The 21648-nt window shown below is 38.4% G+C and overlaps 1 protein-coding gene across 3 annotated transcripts in view; it reads left to right on the top strand.

Annotated features, from left to right (window-relative positions):
* Positions 1-19933, top strand: part of SACS (sacsin molecular chaperone) — an 89925-nt gene extending 69992 nt beyond the window's left edge. For 2 of the 3 annotated variants that reach the window (XM_077868391.1, XM_077868392.1), the window contains 2 exons: positions 3010-3036; positions 7047-19933. In XM_077868391.1, coding sequence (XP_077724517.1) covers positions 3010-3036; positions 7047-18604 — 11585 coding nt within the window. In that variant the 3' untranslated portion in view covers positions 18605-19933. The remainder of the gene's footprint in view (positions 1-3009; positions 3037-7046) is intronic. The other variant, XM_077868393.1, reaches the window with a different exon arrangement.
* The last annotated feature ends 1715 nt before the right edge of the window (positions 19934-21648 follow it).

Genomic DNA, 21648 nt, shown 5'->3' on the forward strand with positions numbered 1-21648 from the left:
CTAAGCACTTGTAGTTGGATGAACTTACCACTCCATTTGTCTCCTGAGAGCAAAGACACTTGTCACCACCACATAGTGCAGGGATTGCTTTAAGGTGGATGCTTGGTGATTGTCTTTACCTGAAGGAAAGTTTTCTCACATCTGTATTTTTGTATGTGGTGTTCCCTTAGCTTAGAACACTCTCTCCACCCTCCTCTTTGCCACTCTGACTTGTGTTCATCCTTGACTCTTCAGCCCACACGTGTCCTCTAAGAAGCTGCCTTTCACGTGGGCTGCCCTACGCCCACCCTGGCCTTGCACCTCTGCGGTAGATATCTCTGCTGGGCTCAGGGAGCTCGGTACATAGTCCATTTAGTCCTCTCTCCTTGATCAGGATCATAATTTTATTGGGCTAGACTGTAAAATCCTTGAGAGCAGGGACCATCCCTTATTTTGTTTTTGTATTTCCAGTGCCTGCTTGACAAGTCTGGTTGGACATGTTCATGATTCCACATGCTGGGCTTTGGATGTTGTTGCAGGGGACAGGGGCGCAAAGATGAAAAGGCAATTAAATCCCTGGGATTGTGCCTGTGATTTACTCTTTCCTTTCCAGATGAGTATCTTCTGTCCTCTTACTTGCTTTTCATAATTGTGAGATAATCGAGTGTATGTTGTCATCGTCATTTGAGTTATTTGTTAAGTTACTTGAGTAAATGCTTAACTATCAGAATTTGGAGAAGAGTTAGAAGAGCAGGTAGGTGGGTTTTGGAGGAAATAAATAGAAAAAAAAGCTAAATCAGACAAATGGTAAGAGTGCCTGCTAGGTTAGGTTAGCACCAAGATCCTATTTATATTCAAAATATTTTTTGTATTTACTTATTACATATGGTGTCACACCTTGCTCTGTTTCATGATCAAGACTCCCAGTAAACATTTGTCGGAGGTTCCCCTGTGTATACCAGGCATCCTCCTGGGTGGAGACAATGTGATGAAGAATAAAAGTGGAAGGAACTCACAGTCCAGTGGGGACAGCAATGTGAATAATACCTCCATTTAGTGGGATGGCTTCTGTGTCAGATGCTGGGAAGAGAGTCAGTATGAAGAGGGGTGGCAGCTTGAGGGACCTCACAGAGGAACTGGCCCAGCTTCTGTCTCAGACATTTAGAGGAAAGACCGCAAACATCACATCTGGAGAGACAGCTTGTATGCCTTGTCCACGTTGACGCTACTTTGTGAGGATTTACAGTACTCATTGCAGAGACAATCTCATAGAAGTGTGCAGAAATATTCAGCAGAAGTAGCAATGTCAGGTGCCAACCTCAGGCATATAGATTAGCAACATCCCAGAGATTTGGAGGCAGGATTTGTACCATGAGAATGTCTGGGTTACTACACTCACAGCTCACTGTCAGGCAGAAGGGCCCTGTTTTAAGAAGTCTCCCAGTCCCCCTCCCCGCAGGTGGCCAGCATGTCTCACCTTGAATATGGGGGTAACCTTGAAAGTCTCCCCACACCCATTCTTGCTTCTCTAGTTAATAGAGTGATAGTATGGTTACGATTATCTTTCCAAAATACGTTCTCACTTCTTACCTGAAAATCTGGCAAAGGCTTCCCCTTTTTCCTTGGAACAAAGACCAAATCCTAAACATTTCATATGAGGCCCTTCATTATGTGGCTCCATTTTCTGGGTGTTATAAAGATGCCTGGTACATGGAAAGGGTATATCAGTGTTTGATATTATTGTGATTATTATCAATATTCTCTCTTATTGTCTCCATTGATCTTTCTCATATTTGGGGGACAGGCTGTTCTTTTCCTCCTGTAGGTGTGGTGTACATGGTTTCCTCTACCCCCTCCCCCAGTCTTGCTCCCTCAGGCTCGGCTGTCTCATTCATGGCCAGTGTGTCCTTGTGGCACACTATGCTCCTTGTAGCATTTGTACCATACCTGTATACCTGTTTAATCATTTATAATAATTTATCTAATACCCATCTTGCCTGTTAGACTATGAGACGTAGTTTAAGGTCATGTGTCTTGTTTATTTCTCTGTCTCTAGTGCTCAGTCAATACTGACTGACAAAATGCCTCTAAAGTAATTGGAAGAATGTTCAGATTAGAAGAGCTTAAATTCCTTTGGTAAGAGCATGGTCTCTGTGTTAGCTGCCAAGTGTAGCCTAAGTTACCCAAATTCATAAATGTTCACAGAGCCGTGGACATGTACTTGAGCCAAGAAATGGCTTGCTTTGGGCAGAGGGAGGTGTTCGATGGCCATGGAGAATTCTTTGAAGTTTGGATTATTGGTGGTTACCATAAGCAAACTGTGGAAATATATGATAAAACCTCCCTTTTTTTAAAATCATAGAGTCAAAATTATATTTACTTTATGGAGATAACTCCAAAAATTATATACTTACTTTATAGAGGTACTACCAATTTATGGAGTGATTTACCTTATAAGTTAGATGTCTTCTCTTTCTTAGTTATTTTTTAAGAGGGGGAGGGACGAAGAGAGGGAGAGAGAAAATCTCAAGCAGGCTCCACACCCAGAATGGGGCCTGAGGTGGGGCTCAATCTCATGACCCTGAGAGCGTGACCTGAGCCAAAATCCAGAGTTGGATTTACTTAGCCACCCAGGTGCCCCTTCCCTTTCTTAATTCTTACCTGAAATATCCAAATATCACGTGATACTCATCTGTGCATAAAGCACATTGGGAGCTTATTAAATGACTTTATTTATGCTATGGAAATGTAATTTATCCATACAAGTTCATATTCCTTTCTTTGCTTTCTTTCTGAACGAAGATTTCCCACCCTTTATATAGTTGAATTTAGTGTGCATTGAAATACATTTAAAGTCTTAAATGTATATTTTGCTTTATTTGGAGTTCTGTTTATGGCTTTTCTTTTACATAGTCATGTGTAAGATTCCATAGACAGTGTTATCTTAAGATGTAGAATGATTTCTGTAGCCATCATGTGAAATTGTGACAATTCTGGCTTTTTCTAAGATTGGATTTAATTATATTCTAGCACAACAACTTCTCTGGGGATATTCAGGTATGGTAACTGACTAAATGTTGTGTTTATTTGTAGCCTGATGTTTTTGTTCATTTGATTCTTTGAATCCTGTTTTTTTATTTACCAAAGTAGCTAGAAATTATGTTATCAATTTTTTTTTTCTGGTGCTGATAACTATTAAAGGAGAGAGGAAACTATACCAATCTAGGTATGTAGGTCGTGGTTGTACATACCACAATAAAACCATATTTAAGTGACTTGGAAACATTCATTTCATAAAACATTTGGTCTCAACTGAAAGAATTATGCTGAAATTTGTATTTTAAGCTGCGGGTTTTAATGGGAAAGTGTGAATGAATGCACCTCTCTTATAAGATACACATAAATATCAAGATTAGAAAGTATAGAGGGGAACCAGTTCTACGATCTGTGGCCCTGAAGGGAGGAAGTCCTGTGGTATCCACAGTGGCATTGGGCTGACGTGGTGAAGTTGGGAATGGCAACACAGCCCACTCCTTGGCCCGTTGAGGAGAGTGAGGTGGCTAACACAGCCTTCATTAGGAAAAATAGGCTGATTGTACTTACAGTGCCTGCTGTGTCCTTTTATGGATTTCTTTTTAATAAAAATTTTTGACTCAGCTGGTATTATTTTCCCCTAGTTCATGTTTCACTTGGAAAATTAGAGGATGCAAGATTTGCTTTACAGAAATTGTTTTTGTGGTAAATATTATTTTTGGAGTCGATCAGCTTTGAAGTAAGCTGTACCTATACTCAAATTAGTCAAGAAACCAAGTCATTGCTATATTGATGATTCCTATTAATATTAAATTTGGTTTCCAGCTTGTCCACAGCTACTCTTACTGTATATTTTTAAACCTTAGTATAGCTTATACTTCTAAGGCATAATCAAAGAGGGAAACAAAATAGTAGTAGAAGTAGGCTGCGTAGTTGTCATATGCCCTGGGGGTGCTCTGGGTAATGGCAGTGACCTCTCCATTTGTCGTGGCCTCCCCGCTTCTAGATGAACACTAGGGACAGTAGGAAGACAGAATGCCGCTGTGGACTTCTTGAGAAGAAATTTGGTCACCAGTGGATTTTTGAACCACATTGGCAGGCTCCACGTTAGAGTGGATATTTCTGCTGGATGCCCACAGAACTTGCAGTGCTGCCACCAGACCTGCCCAGTGCGCCCAATGGAGTGCTTGGAGGGCAGACGCGCACTTTCCTGTCCTCTCTTGGTTCCTTTCCTTTCCCATCTTTCTTTCTGTTGCTCGGAAGATTTGACTCATCTGTAGCTTACCATTGAATGGACTTTCACCCTGTCACCCAAGTATTTAGAGAGAAATTTGATATCTCTACCTAGTAGAGTGTTGTCAGACCTCATCACCCATTGAAGCTGCCACTGCTCCTTTCTGTACAAGAAAAATGTAAAGAACTGTTGCTGTACTTATGGCCTCAGATGCCCAGAGTCAGCTGGCCATGACTCTGAAGGAGTCTGGTCAAGTGTAATGAGCCCCCAGTCAGTGAAATTCAAGACTGAGATTTCTTGGTTAAGTAAATGTTGATGTAGTCTATAATATCCTATCTTCATCTGTGTCAAAAATCAATCTCAAAGTTAGTACTGAATATAAACTTGAGAATAAAATACAAGCAAAAAATACAGCATAGTCTTTGAAGAGCGATTCAGTGTGTTGATGTCATTGTTTTGAAAAGATTGATAGTAAAAACTACTCTTAGAAGAGTTATTTCTAAAAACAACAACAAAAAGAGTTATTTCTGAAATAACTTATTATCTCTTATTATGTTTAGTAATAGTTTAGCTAAAACATTTCTCTCCAGGAACACTTCCGATACTGTAGAGTTGACCTCTTTTGATGGTGTTGATGATTTTCAAGGCAAGACCAACAAAAACACAGTCCTTTATTAAAATGCTACAAAAATTATTTTCCAATATTGTTAGAGGTGCTTTACCATATCAATGGCTTTCTAACCTAAGAGGTGAAGATTTTTTTTCTGTGTTAACATTTATACTTTAGGGTGAAAAGCTATAAAGGCTTAAATACAAACTAAATAGACATTAGGACTTCAGATTGAATCCATCTAAGTACTTTAGAATTATGTCGTAATTTCATTTTCTCTCTCCTTTATTTTCTCTTATGTTTTTTCAGTTGAGCATGACTGGTGTATTAGTTGCATGTTATATGTGGTGTGGGTGTTTTCTTGGCATTTTATTTATACATTAATATTAGATAATTTTCCTGAAGGTGGGTATATGTTTTTTAGGATACTAGACAGGATTATCTACAAAATGCACGTCATGTGGCAATTATTAACATAGAGAACAGTGTGGTGCACATTTAATGTTTTTATTTTTGTTTTCAGAGTGTTCAGATTTTTAATTTCTAACTCTATTTTGTCTCTTTGGTATAATACCCTTGCCTTACTTATGATTTAGATATTCTATTAATTCCAATTCAGTAAACATTTTCATGGAACATTGTTAAAACTTAATTATAATAAATTATATTTTAATGGAACTCCGAGGTCAAAGAGACTATACTAGTTAGACTACCGACAAGATTTTATGATTTCTTAAATGTTACTACTTGATTTACCCTAAACCACACATGTAGAAACTGAAGATATTCAGAATTTGGGTATTGACATCTTTCAAAAGTTGTAAAATTTTGCCCTTAAGTTTCTGTAGCAGTAATTTAAAAATGTATTATTGTAGCATGAGAGATCAGTTTTCTTGGTAGAAGGTAAAGTCATCTTTCTGATGCATAAGACTATGGAATAAGGGTGTCCTTTCTTGTTTAAAAAATAGTGATGTGTAAAAGTTTCAAGGGGCTTGAAGTGTGCCTTCTTTTATAATTTTTTTAAATTAGTCTTTTAAGAGTCTAGAAATTCTGTGTACATAGGAAAGAAATTGTTAGTTTTCTTCAAATTCAGTAAGATTGAATCCAATGTTACTGAATTTGAGATGCTTTTTATTTCTCTATATAGACTAACACATACCTATTGGTATATGGTGTTATTGAAGAATCTTTTCCTATTGGTATTTTTAAAATACTTTGAAACACAAATGGCACTTAGAAATAATGTTATTTTTTGTAGCAGTAGTTAAAAATTAGCAAAAATCTTTTTCCCTAGACAAAATCTTAGTCTCCTCATTTATAAAACATCTAGAAGTGGAGCGGCATGGTGGGACAAGCCCTGCCTTCTCAGAAGTGCCTAGCTGCTCCTATTCCTTGTCTCTGAGGCATTTCTGCAAAATCCCAGGGCTCTGAAGAGCACATGCTAATAAATAAGGAATAAGGAGCTAGGTAAAAGCTACTTTGGAAAAGTTGTGAATATGGTCCATACTTGGGCATGTAAATGAAGCAGTTTTGGGACTTCATTCCCCATCCTTTTTCCAGAGAATTCAGGCCCCACAAAGATTAAGTGACACTTACCTTACATATCTTGTTAGTGGGTGAAAGTTGGTAAGTTTCCTTGCTGCCTCAGCTTCAGAGAGTTTTGGTCATCAGAGATTGGGACTCTAGTCTTATGCTCCTCTCTTCATCCTATGTCGCTATGTTTCCATCCTGGAAATACGAAGAAAGGAAGTTCATATTGGGTTTTGTTGATGCATTCCTTACCCTTATATAGAATGGCACTTATTTAAGCTTTATCCACATTTTCTTTGGTGCTTTTTTATTTGTGGACAGATGGCCACTAAAAATTCCTTCCCATGTTGATGCCATTTGTAGAATATCAGAGGATAATTTTTAAAATAAATGTAAATGCATTTTATATATTTATTTAAAATAAGCTCTTTCCAAAGAGAATTATTTCTCCCATAGGTCATTATAAATATAGATGAATATGTAGATTCTCTGTCATTACTTAAAAATTACTTAGCCAAGGTATGCTGAATGTTTTAATTTTTACAGTGTACTTAAAACCTTCTAAAAATGGTTTGGTAGTACTACTTAATCTGCAAGAATAGAAAGCTAAGTTACAGTAGAGTTATATGTATTTATAACATTTCTGTATATGATTTACAGGAAGACCATGTACTCAGCTGCAGCTTCTAAATCCAGAACGATTTGCACGTCTTATCAAAGAAGTAATGAATACATTCTGGCCTGGCAGAGAGTTGATTGTTCAGTGGTACCCATTTGATGAAGACAAAAATCACCCATCTGTTTCATGGCTTAAGATGGTTTGGAAGAATCTCTATATACATTTTTCAGAGGATTTGACTTTATTTGATGAGATGCCACTTATCCCCAGAACTACACTAGAAGAAGGTCAGACGTGTATGGAGCTCATTAGACTCAGGATTCCATCATTAGTCGTTTTAGATGATGAATCTGAAGCACAGCTTCCTGAATTTTTAGCAGACATTGTACAAAAGCTTGGAGGAATTGTCCTTAAAAAATTAGATGCCTCCATACAGCATCCACTTATTAAAAAATACATTCATTCACCATTACCAAGTGCTGTTCTGCAGATAATGGAGAAGATGCCACTGCAGAAATTGTGCAATCAGATAGCTTCGCTCCTTCCCACACACAAAGATGCCCTGAGGAAGTTTTTAGCTAGTTTAACTGATAGCAGTGAAAAGGAGAAAAGAATAATTCAGGAATTGCCAATATTCAAGCGAATTAACCATTTATCTGATCAGGGCATTTCCTCTTACACGAAACTAAAAGGTTGTAAGGTCTTGCACCATACTGCCAAACTTGCACCAGATCTGCGACTCTCTATTTCAGTAATAGATAGTAGTGATGAAGCTACTATTCGCTTGGCAAACATGTTGAAAATAGAGAAGTTAAAGACCACTCATTGCATAAAGCTCATTTTAAGAGATATTGAAAATGCATTCTATTCACACGATGAGGTAACACACCTTATGTTATGGATCCTTGAGAATCTGTCCTCTCTTAAAAATGAGAACCCAAATGTGCTGGACTGGTTAATGCCATTAAAATTCATTCAGATATCACAGGAACAGATGGTGTCAGCTGGTGAACTTTTTGATCCTGATATAGAAGTACTAAAGGACCTTTTTTACAATGAAGAGGAAACTTGTTTCCCCCCTTCAGTTTTTACCTCACCAGATATTCTTCACTCTTTAAGACAGATTGGTTTAAAAAACGAAGCCAGTCTCAAAGAGAATGATGTTGTGCAAGTAGCAAAAAAAATTGAAGACTTACAGGTCAGTTCTTGCCCAAACCAGGACATTCTTCTAAAGAAAGCCAAAACACTCTTAATGGTTTTAAACAAGAATCATATGCTGTTGCAGTCATCTGAAGGAAAGATGACTCTGAAGAAAATAAAATGGGTTCCAGCTTGCAAAGAAAGGCCACCAAACTATCCAGGCTCTTTAGTCTGGAAGGGAGACGTCTGTAACCTTTGTGCGCCACCAGATATGTGTGACGGAGCCCATGCAATTCTGGTCGGCTCGTCACTTCCTCTTGTTGAGAGTGTTCATATTAACTTGGAGAAGGCTTTAGGGATCTTCACCAAACCTAGCATCAGTGCTGTCTTAAAACACTTTAAAATTGTTGTTGATTGGTATACTTCAAAAACCTTTAGTGATGAAGACTACTATCAATTTCAGCATATTTTGCTTGAAATTTATGGATTCATGCATGATCATTTGAATGAAGGAAAGGATGCTTTCAGAGCCTTAAAATTTCCATGGGTTTGGACTGGCAAGAAATTTTGTCCCCTTGCCCAAGCTGTGATAAAACCATTTCATGATCTTGACCTTCAGCCATATTTGCATAGTGTCCCTAAAACCATGGCAAAATTCCATCAACTGTTTAAGGTCTGTGGTTCAATAGAGGAGTTGACATCAGATCATATTTCCATGGTCATTCAGAAGGTGTATCTCAAAAGTGACCAAGATCTCAGTGATCAAGAAAGCAAACAAAATCTTCATCTTATGTTGAATATCATCAGATGGCTATACAGCAATCAGATTCCAGCAAGCCCCAACACGCCCGTTCCTATACATCATAGCAAAAATCCTTCCAAACTTATCATGAAGCCAATACATGAGTGCTGTTACTGTGACATCAAAGTTGATGACCTCAATGACTTACTGGAAGATTCAGTGGAACCAATCATTCTGGTGCACGAGGACATACCCATGAAAACCGCAGAATGGCTGAAAGTTCCATGCCTTAGCACAAGACTGATCAATCCTGAAAACATGGGATTTGAGCAGTCAGGTCAGAGGGAACCACTTACTGTAAGAATTAAAAATATTCTGGAAGAATATCCTTCAGTGTCCGATATTTTCAAAGAGCTACTTCAAAACGCTGATGATGCAAATGCAACCGAATGCAGTTTCATGATTGATATGCGAAGAAATATGGACATTCGAGAGAATCTGCTGGACCCAGGCATGGCAGCTTGCCATGGACCTGCTCTGTGGTCATTCAATAATTCTCAGTTCTCAGATTCAGATTTTGTGAACATCACCAGGTTAGGAGAATCTTTAAAGAGGGAAGAGGTTGACAAAGTTGGAAAATTTGGTCTTGGATTTAATTCTGTGTACCATATCACCGACATTCCCATCATTATGAGTCGAGAATTCATGATAATGTTCGATCCAAACATAAACCATATTAGTAAACACATTAAAGACAAATCTAATCCTGGGATCAAAATTAACTGGAGTAAACAACAAAAAAGACTCAGGAAATTTCCTAATCAGTTCAAACCATTCATAGATGTTTTTGGCTGTCAGTTACCTTTGACTGTAGAAGCACCTTACAGCTACAGTGGAACTCTTTTCCGACTGTCCTTTAGAACGCAACAGGAAGCGAAAGTGAGTGAAGTTAGTAGTACCTGCTATAATACAGCAGATATTTACTCTCTTGTGGATGAATTTAGTCTCTGTGGACACAGGCTTATCATTTTCACTCAGAGTGTGACCTCAATGTATTTGAAGTACTTGAAAATTGAGGAAACCAACCCCAGCTTGGCACAAGATACAGTAATAATTAAAAAAAAACCCTGTCCTTCCAAAGCATTGAGTGCTCCTGTCTTAAGTGTTTTAAAAGAAGCTGCTAGGCTCATGAAGACTTGCAGCAGTAGTAATAAAAAGCTTCCTGCGGATGCGCCAAAGTCATCTTGCATTCTTCAGATCACCGTTGAAGAATTTCACCATGTGTTCAGAAGGATTGCTGATTTACAGTCACCACTTTTCAGAGGTCCAGAGGATGACCTAACTGCCCTCTTTGAAATGGCTAAGTCTGGCCAATCGAAAAAGCCATCAGATGAGTTGCCACAAAAAACAGTAGAGTGTACCACATGGCTTATATGTACCTGCATGGATACAGGAGAGGCTCTGAAGTTTTCCCTGAATGAAAATGGACGAAGACTAGGGCTGGTTCCTTGTGGGGCAGTGGGAGTTCTGCTGTCTGAAATCCAGGATCAGAAGTGGGCTGTAAAACCACATGTGGGAGAAGTATTTTGCTATTTACCCTTACGAATAAAAACAGGATTGCCAGTTCACATCAATGGGTGTTTTGCTGTTACTTCAAATAGAAAAGAAATCTGGAAGACGGACACAAAAGGACGATGGAATACCACCTTCATGAGGCACGTTATTGTGAAAGCTTACTTGGAGGCACTCAGTGTCCTCCGTGACCTGGCCACAAATGGGGAGCTAATGGACTATACTTACTACTCAGTGTGGCCTGATCCTGAATTAGTCCATGATGATTTTTCTGTAATTTGCCAAGGATTTTATGAAGATATAGCTCATGGAAAAGGGAAAGAATTGACCAGAGTCTTCTCTGATGGATCCATGTGGGTTTCCATGAAGAATGTGAGATTTCTAGATGACTCAATACTTAAAAGAAAAGATGTTGGTCCAGCAGCCTTCAAGATATTTTTGAAATACCTCAAGAAGACCGGGTCAAAAAACCTTTGTGCTGTTGAACTTCCTTCTTCAGTAAAATCAGGATTTGAAGAAGCTGGCTGTAAACAGATACTGCTTGAAAATACATTTTCAGAGAAACAATTTTTCTATGAAGTGTTTTTCCCAAATATTCAAGAAATTGAAGCAGAGCTCAGAGATCCTTTAATGAATTTTGTTCTAAATGAAAAAATTGATGAGTTCTCAGGAATTCTTCGTGTTACACCATGTATTCCTTGCTCTTTGGAGGGGCATCCTTTGGTTTTACCATCAAGATTAATACACCCTGAAGGACGAGTTGCAAAGTTATTTGATATTAAAGATGGGCGGTTTCCTTATGGTTCTACTCAGGATTATCTTAATCCTATTATTTTGATTAAGCTGGTTCAGTTAGGTATGGCAAAAGATGACATTTTATGGGATGACATGCTGGAACGGGCACAGTCCGTGGCTGAAATTAATAAAAGTGATCATGCTGCTGCTTGTCTAAGAAGTAGTATCCTGTTAAGCCTCATTGATGAAAAACTAAAAATAAGGGATCCTAGAGCAAAGGATTTTGCTGCAAGATATCAAACAATCCCCTTCCTTCCATTTCTCACAAAGCCGGCAGGATTTTCTTTGGACTGGAAAGGTAACAGTTTTAAGCCTGAAACCATGTTTGCAGCAATTGACCTTTATACAGCCGAGCATCAGGATATAGTTTGTCTCTTGCAACCAATTCTAAATGAAAACTCACATTCCTTCAGAGGATGTGGTTCAGTGTCATTGGCTGTGAAGGAGTTTTTGGGATTACTAAGGAAGCCAACAGTTGATCTGGTTGTGAACCAATTGAAAGAAGTTGCAAAATCAGTTGATGATGGGGTTACATTGTACCAGGAGAACATCACCAATGCTTGCTACAAATACCTTCATGATGCAATGATGCAAAATGAAATGATTAAGATATCGATTATTGAAAAATTAAAACCCTTTAGCTTCATTCTAGTTGAGAATGCATATGTTGACTCAGAAAAAGTTTCTTTTCATTTGAATTTTGAAGCAGCACCATACCTTTATCAGCTGCCTAATAAGTACAAAAATAATTTTCGTGAACTTTTTGAAAGTGTGGGTGTGAGGCAGTCATTTACTGTTGAAGATTTTGCTCTTGTTTTGGAATCTATTGATCAAGAGAAAGGAACAAAGCAAATAACAGAAGAGAATTTTCAGCTTTGCCGGCGAATAATTAGTGAGGGAATATGGAGTCTTATTAGAGAAAAGAAACAAGAATTTTGTGAGAAAAATTATGGCAAAATATTACTGCCAGATACTAATCTCAAGCTTCTCCCTGCTAAATCTTTATGCTACAATGACTGCCCCTGGATTAAAGTAAAGGACACCACTGTAAAATACTGTCATGCTGATATACCCAGGGAAGTAGCTGTAAAACTAGGAGCAGTCCCAAAGCGACATAAAGCCTTAGAGAGGTATGCATCCAACATCTGTTTTACAACACTTGGCACGGAATTTGGGCAGAAAGAAAAATTGACCAGCAGAATTAAGAGTATCCTTAATGCCTATCCTTCAGAAAAGGAAATGTTGAAGGAGCTTCTTCAAAATGCTGATGATGCAAAGGCCACAGAAATCTGTTTTGTGTTTGATCCTAGACAGCATCCAGTTGATAGAATATTTGATGATAAGTGGGCTCCACTGCAAGGGCCAGCACTTTGTGTGTACAATAACCAACCTTTTACAGAAGATGATGTCAGAGGAATTCAGAATCTTGGAAAAGGCACCAAAGAAGGAAATCCTTGTAAAACTGGACAGTATGGAATAGGATTCAATTCTGTGTATCATATTACAGACTGCCCTTCTTTTATTTCTGGCAATGACATCTTATGTATTTTTGATCCTCATGCCAGATATGCACCAGGAGCCACATCTGTTAGTCCTGGACGCATGTTTAGAGATTTGGATGCAGATTTTAGGACACAGTTCTCAGATGTTCTGGATCTTTATTTGGGAACCCACTTTAAATTGGACAATTGTACAATGTTTAGATTTCCTCTTCGTAATGCAGAAATGGCAAAAGTTTCAGAAATTTCTTCAGTTCCATCATCAGACAGAATGGTCCAGAATCTTTTGGACAAATTGCGGTCAGATGGGGCAGAACTTTTAATGTTTCTTAATCACATGGAAAAGATTTCTATTTGTGAAATAGATAAAGGGACTGGAGCTCTGAATGTGCTGTATTCTGTAAAGGGCAAAATCACGGATGGGGACAGATTGAAAAGGAAGCAGTTTCATGCATCTGTAATCGATAGTGTTACTAAAAAGAGACAGCTCAAAGACATACCAGTTCAACAGATAACCTATACTATGGATACAGAAGACTCCGAAGGAAATCTTACAACATGGCTAATCTGTAATAGGTCAGGTTTTTCAAGTATGGAAAAAGTGTCTAAGAGTGTTATATCAGCTCACAAGAATCAAGATATCACTCTGTTTCCACGTGGGGGAGTAGCTGCTTGCATTACTCACAACTATAAAAAGCCCCACAGGGCCTTCTGTTTCTTGCCCCTCTCTTTAGAGACGGGATTACCATTTCATGTGAATGGCCACTTTGCTCTAGATTCAGCCAGAAGAAATCTGTGGCGGGATGATAATGGAGTTGGTGTTCGTAGTGACTGGAATAACAGTTTAATGACAGCATTAATAGCGCCTGCATATGTTGAATTACTAATCCAGCTGAAAAAGCGCTATTTTCCTGGTTCTGACCCAACATTATCAGTTTTACAGAACACGCCTATTCATGTAGTAAAAGATACTTTAAAGAAGTTTTTATCATTTTTCCCAGTTAACAGGCTTGACCTACAACCAGATTTATATTGTCTGGTGAAAGCCCTTTACAGTTGCATTCATGAAGACATGAAACGTCTTCTGCCTGTTGTACGGGCTCCCAATATTGACGGCTCTGATTTACACTCTGCAGTTATAATTACTTGGATTAATATGTCTACTTCCAATAAAACCAGACCGTTTTTTGACAACTTACTGCAGGATGAATTACAGCACCTTAAAAATGCAGACTATAACATTACAACCCGCAAGACAGTAGCAGAGAATGTCTACAGACTGAAACATTTGCTTTTAGAAATCGGTTTCAACTTGGTCTATAACTGTGATGAAACTGCGAATCTATACCACTGTCTTATAGATGCAGATATTCCTGTCAGTTATGTCACTCCTGCTGATGTTAGGTCCTTTTTAATGACATTTTCATCTCCTGACACTAACTGCCATATTGGGAAGCTGCCTTGCCGTCTCCAGCAGACTAACCTAAAGCTTTTTCATAGTTTAAAACTTCTAGTGGATTATTGTTTTAAGGATGCAGAAGAAAATGAAATTGAAGTGGAAGGACTGCCCCTTCTCATTACGCTGGACAGCGTTTTGCAGACATTTGATGCAAAACGACCCAAGTTTCTGACAACATACCATGAATTGATTCCATCTCGCAAAGACTTGTTCATGAATACATTATATTTGAAATACAGTAATATTTTATTGAACTGTAAGGTTGCAAAAGTGTTTGACATTTCTAGCTTTGCTGATCTGTTATCCTCTGTGTTGCCTCGTGAATACAAGACCAAAAATTGTACAAAGTGGAAGGACAATTTTGCAAGTGAGTCTTGGCTTAAGAATGCATGGCATTTTATTAGCGAGTCTGTAAATGTGAAAGAAGATCAGGAGGAAACACAACCAACATTTGACATTGTCGTTGAAACCCTAAAGGACTGGGCATTGCTTCCAGGAACAAAGTTTACCGTTTCAGCCAATCAGCTTGTAGTTCCTGAAGGTGATGTTCTGCTTCCTTTGAGTCTCATGCACATTGCAGTTTTTCCAAATGCCCAGAGTGATAAAGTTTTTCATGCTCTAATGAAAGCTGGCTGCATTCAACTTGCATTGAACAAAATCTGCTCCAAAGACAGTGCATTTGTTCCTCTGTTGTCATGTCACACGGCAAACATAGAGAGCCCCACAAGCATTTTAAAGGCTGTACATTATATGGTTCAAACTTCAACATTTAGGGCTGAAAAATTAGTAGAAAATGACTTTGAAGCACTTTTGATGTATTTCAACTGCAATTTGAGTCACTTGATGTCCCAAGATGACATAAAAATTTTGAAATCACTTCCATGCTACAAATCCATCAGTGGTCGCTACATGAGCATCGCAAAATTTGGAACGTGCTATGTACTCACAAAAAGTATCCCTTCAGCTGAAGTGGAAAAATGGACACAATCGTCATTGTCTGCATTTCTTGAAGAAAAAATACACCTAAAAGAACTATATGAGGTGCTTGGCTGTGTACCTGTAGATGATCTTGAGGTATATTTGAAACACCTTTTACCAAAAATTGAAAATCTCTCTTATGATGCAAAATTAGAGCATTTAATCTATCTTAAGAATAGATTATCAAGCATTGAGGAATTGTCAGAAATCAAGGAACAACTTTTTGAAAAACTGGAAAGTTTACTGATAATCCACGATGCCAACAGTCGACTAAAGCAAGCAAAACATTTCTATGATAGAACGGTGAGAGTTTTTGAAGTTATGCTTCCTGAAAAGCTGTTTATTCCTAAGGACTTCTTTAAAAAATTGGAACAACTTATAAAGCCCAAAAATCAAGCCACATTCATGACCTCCTGGGTGGAATTCTTACGAAACATTGGCCTGAAATACATACTTTCTCAGCAGCAGTTGCTACAGTTTGCTAAGGAAATCAGTGTGAGAGCTAATACAGAAAACTGGTCTAAGGAAACATTGCAAAATACGGTTGATATCCTCCTCCATCATATATTCCAAGAACGAATGGATTTGTTATCTGGAAATTTTCTGAAAGAACTTTCTTTAATACCATTCTTGTGTCCTGAGCGGGCCCCTGCTGAATTCATTAGGTTTCATCCTCAATACCAAGAGGTCAATGGAACACTTCCTCTCATAAAGTTCAATGGAGCACAAGTAAACCCCAAATTCAAGCAGTGTGATGTGCTCCAACTCTTATGGACATCCTGCCCTATTCTTCCAGAGAAAGCCACACCCTTGAGCATCAGAGAACAAGAAGGTAGTGACCTTGGTCCACAGGAACAGCTTGAGCAAGTTTTAAGTATGCTTAATGTGAACCTGGATCCTCCTCTCGATAAGGTCATTAATAACTGCAGAAACATATGCAACATAACCACTTTGGATGAAGAGATGGTAAAAACCAGAGCAAAGGTCTTAAGGAGCATATATGAATTTCTCAGTGCAGAAAAAAGGGAGTTTCGGTTTCAGCTGCGTGGGGTGGCTTTCGTGATGGTAGAAGATGGTTGGAAACTCCTGAAGCCTGAGGAGGTAGTGATAAATCTAGAATATGAATCTGATTTTAAACCTTATTTATATAAGCTACCTTTAGAACTGGGCACATTTCACCAGTTGTTCAAACATCTGGGTACTGAAGATATTATTTCAACAAAGCAGTATTTTGAAGTTTTGAGCCGCATATTCAAAAATTCTGAAGGAAAACAGTTAGATCCTAATGAAATGCGCACAGTTAAGAGAGTAGTTTCTGGCTTGTTTAAGAGTCTGCAGAATGATTCAGTCAAGGTGAGGAGTGATCTGGAGAATGTACGAGACCTCGCACTTTATCTTCCAAGCCAGGATGGCAGACTAGTAAAGTCGAGCATCTTAGTTTTTGATGATGCACCGCATTACAAAAGTAGAATCCAGGGGAATATTGGTGTGCAGATGTTGGTTGATCTTAGCCAGTGCTACTTGGGGAAGGACCATGGCTTTCATACTAAATTGATAATGCTCTTTCCTCAAAAACTTAGACCTCGTTTACTGAGCAGTATACTTGAAGAGCAGTTAGATGAAGAGACTCCCAAAGTTTGTCAGTTTGGAGCATTGTGTTCTCTTCAGGGCAGATTGCAGTTACTCTTGTCTTCTGAACAGTTCATCACAGGACTAATTAGAATTATGAAGCATGAAAATGATAATGCTTTCCTGGCCAATGAAGAAAAAGCCATAAGACTTTGCAAAGCCCTAAGAGAAGGATTGAAAGTGTCCTGTTTTGAAAAGCTTCAAACAACATTAAGAGTTAAAGGTTTTAATCCTATTCCCCACAGTAGAAGTGAAACTTTTGCTTTTCTGAAGAGATTTGGTAATGCAGTCATTCTGCTGTACATACAGCACTCAGACAGTAAGGACATTAATTTTTTGTTAGCATTGGCAATGACACTGAAATCAGCAACGGACAATTTGATTTCTGACACTTCATATTTAATTGCTATGCTAGGATGCAATGATATTTACAGGATCAGTGAGAAGCTTGATAGTTTAGGAGTAAAATATGACTCTTCAGAACCATCAAAACTGGAACTTCCAATGCCTGGTACCCCAATACCTGCCGAAATCCATTATACTCTGCTTATGGATCCAATGAATGTTTTTTACCCAGGAGAGTATGTTGGGTACCTTGTTGATGCTGAAGGTGGTGATATCTATGGATCATACCAGCCAACCTATACATATGCAATTATTGTACAAGAAGTTGAAAGAGAAGATGCTGATAATTCTAGTTTTCTGGGAAAGATATATCAGATTGATATTGGGTATAGTGAATATAAAATAGTTAGCTCACTCGATCTGTATAAGTTTTCAAGGCCTGAGGAAAGCTCTCAAAGCAGAGATAGTGCCCCTTCTACACCAACCAGCCCTACTGAGTTCCTAGCCCCTGGTCTACGAAGCATTCCTCCTCTTTTCTCCGGTAGAGAGAGCCAGAAGACCTCGTCTTCAAAACATCATTCCCCTAAAAAGCTCAAGGTGAATTCTTTACCAGAAATCTTAAAAGAAGTCACATCAGTGGTGGAGCAAGCTTGGAAACTTCCAGAATCTGAAAGAAAAAAGATTATTAGGCGGTTGTATTTGAAATGGCACCCTGACAAAAATCCAGAGAATCATGACATTGCCAATGAAGTGTTTAAACACTTGCAGAATGAAATCAATAGGCTAGAGAAACAGGCTTTTCTAGATCAGAATGCAGACAGAGCCTCGAGGCGGACATTTTCAACCTCAGCATCCCGATTTCAGTCAGACAAGTACTCATTTCAAAGATTTTATACTTCATGGAATCAAGAGGCGACGAGCCACAAATCTGAAAGGCAACAACAGAATAAAGAAAAAAGCACACCTGCAGCTGGACAGACCTACTCTCAAAGGTTCTTTGTTCCTCCCACTTTTAAGTCAGTTGGTAATCCAGTTGAAGCACGGAGATGGTTAAGACAAGCTAGAGCGAATTTTTCAGCTGCCAGGAATGACCTTCATAAAAATGCCAATGAGTGGGTGTGCTTTAAGTGTCACCTCTCTACCAAACTAGCTTTGATCGCCGCTGACTATGCTGTGAGAGGGAAGTCCGATAAAGATGTAAAGCCAACTGCACTTGCACAAAAAATAGAGGAATACAGTCAACAACTTGAAGGATTGACAAATGATGTCCACACATTGGAGGCTTATGGTGTGGACAGTTTAAAAACAAGATACCCCGACTTACTTCCTTTCCCACAGATCCCAAATGACAGGTTCACCTCTGAGGTTGCCATGAGGGTGATGGAATGTACAGCCTGTATCATCATAAAACTTGAAAATTTTATACAACAAAAAGTGTGAAGGTATTTAAAAAAAAAAAAAAAGAGCTAGACCTGGACTGTGTTGTAGCACAAATATGAATTGCTGAACTTCCTTATGCTTCATTGCCAGTTATTTAAGAATTGCAAAGCACATTGCAGATCGTTGGGAAGAACTTCGGAGTTGTTGTTAAACATCAGTATCCCTTAACTGAATCTAAAAGAGAACAGTTTTGAAGATGGCAACTGCAGAATTGCTAGGTGTATTTGAATGGCTGGGATGGCACATTACTGAGCTGCACTTTATGTAACCAAAGCTTAGCAGTTTGTTGGATAAGAGTCTGTGTATGTCTGTGATGAGGATGGAGTTACTTTTCTGTTTTTAACATGGTGTTTTTGAAGGAGCTCATGAAACACTGGACATATCATTGGTTTAAACAAATAAGGGGAATTAAGTCTTTGATCACTTCTTTAATCGGATCCTCTTTTGGATGCATTATTATCAGCTGGCTCTGATTATGAATTTGTTGCAATTTTACATCTTATATACTCAGTACATTTAAAAAATGGTACAATATTTTAATCCTGAATATTACTTGATTAAGAGTATGCAGATAGTACTTCTTAGGGTGCACTGAGTGCACTTTACATCTTTATTTTAAATGGTTTTCTACACCTTATGTTTACAGGCTTCCTTTTTCATGAAGGTAACGTATGGAAAACTCAACATGGTGGCAGTTCTTATCACCAGATGTTGATATTGCGTCCAAGAACTGCTTACCAAAACATTTGTCAACTGTTAGAACATTTGCTTTCTGTTTGTTTGTACATATTTTCCAAAAATATAATTTATATGGCGTGATTGAACGGGATGCAATCTTTTGTTGTCTAAAGGTGCTGCAGTTAAAAAAAATATCTTCTTTCAACATGGCACTTAGTGGAATTTTTTGGATTTTACTTTGAAAACATTTAAAAAGTGTAAAACCATTGTGACAATATCTAGTAGTTTATAAAAGAGGAATCATCAGCTTGCATTTTCCCCATGAATGATTCAGAACTGACAATTGATTTTCATCCTGTTTGAGTGTCCTCCTATACTGTACTTATTTCGGCATAGTTCTTTTGCAGAATGTAAAAAAAAAGGTAATGATAATTAGTTTTATTATATAAGCGTGCTGGCTGTAAATGATGCTAGATATAATATTTTATGCAATTAAGGGCTTATGGAACATACTAAAACTTTTTTACTTTTATGGTAATAAGGAATGTTTGTGCCTCCATTATTGTATTGCTTCTGGATGTGAAGCTATGTAATTATTTCTGCTGTTATATTAAGTGCCATACTTTTAATAAAGCAGATGTACATATGAAATTATCGTAACTGGTATTTCCTGAAAATCAAACTTAGTATCTTCCTTTATAATGTTTTGAGGTATACTTATTGGCAGTATTTAGAATTTTTTATTTTTATACTGGAATTTTAGTATGTTCTTTGTTTAATGACTGAATATGAAGTACTTGATGTATACTGTGTTTATTAGGTGCTCATTGGTTTAGTTAATACTTTTATTTTTCCTTTTTATGGAATACGATTAGCTGATACATATGGTACAGTATATATATAGATATATAGATAGATATGCATATATATGTACACACACATATATAGACGTATTTGGCTGCAGGTACATTAGGTATTGTGGCTCTTCCATAGGTAGAGGCTGACTTGATATTTACCTTACCTCAGGAGGGGGCTGCACGTCTGGGGCTAATTTACTCTTGAGCCCTAAACAGAAGATGTTCATCTTTATACCTGACGCATAGGTTTTCAAAGCTAGGCAGACCAGGGCTAGAGTTTCTGTTCTGGTGCTTAACCAAATTCTGGGTCTTCAGGTTTCTGGGACATCTTCAGAAGTGCTTGCTACCTTGAAACGCAGATTCAGCACTTGGAATATATTTTGTTTTTTGATATTAAACTTTATACAGAAAACTTTGGCCGTTGTGCTAGTTGAGCTAGTTGGAGTTGTTGGTTTTTGTTTTGTTTTGTTTTCTATACTTGTAAAAAAAAAAAAAAATACAGGTTCACAGTCCTTGATATACAACCCTTGGATCTAGATGTATTTCAGAATTTGGATTTTAGCAGGTTAATACATTCCCATGAGGGTTGGTAGCACTCCTAAACACATTAATATTTCTGCAGTGAAGCCTGTGAATACTTGCACTGACTTGAATACCTAAGCTTAATATGTAACCTCACCTAAATTCAGGTCAGATCTCACCACCAGTAGTTTGCTGCAGACGTATTTGGAAGATGTTCATATTTTTGGAGCTTTCTAGATTTTGAAATTCAGGGTAAGGAATTTCTGACATGAACTAATTTTGTATTTTATTTGTTTATGCTTTCCCTTTCTGCTTTTCTTATTAAAAGGAAAATGGAAACTTGGTGCATGTGTGGAGAAGCTGCTCTGAGTAGCACACAGTCTAGCAAGGATTTGGGACAGGCCTTCCTGCAGTCAGGAGCAGGTGCTGTGCTGCCTGGTGAGCAAGGGACAGAAGCCTCCCCCCACAGGTTGGCAGAACTGTTCTCAGCCTCCACAAGGACACTCAGCGAGAACCTGTGCAGCCCAGATAGTTTAAAAAGCAACGGGGAGTGGGAGGCCAGGCAGTGCCGAGAGCCGCAGGATGACATCGGCAAAGTGTTCCATTAGCGCTTAATAAAGAGAAGACGTCATGGGCCTGATGTGCAGGTGTGGGGGATTTGCTGCCCTTGGTGCCAGATGACATGTTCTGTACTTGACGAGTTCTGTAGATCTCAAGGACAGCATTTGCAGTGCTGGTAGAAAAGAGTAATTAATAGATTTTAATTAGCCGTGTATTATTTGAGGTTCTATGAGAAACAGAACCAGCAGGAGACGTACAGATGGACACATGGAGAGATCTCTTTCCAGGAAGGGACCCGTGATTGTGGGGGCTGACAGGTGCAGAATCCAGAGGGCAGGAGGCTGCCACGGCTGCACACACTTGGGCAGAGCGGAAGTGCAGCCTACCCCTGGGATATCCGCATGGTTTGGCTTCCAAAGGCTTTTT

This window comes from Canis aureus, chromosome 24, assembly GCF_053574225.1.
Source record: "Canis aureus isolate CA01 chromosome 24, VMU_Caureus_v.1.0, whole genome shotgun sequence".
In the NCBI taxonomy this organism is placed as follows: Eukaryota; Metazoa; Chordata; class Mammalia; order Carnivora; family Canidae; genus Canis; species Canis aureus.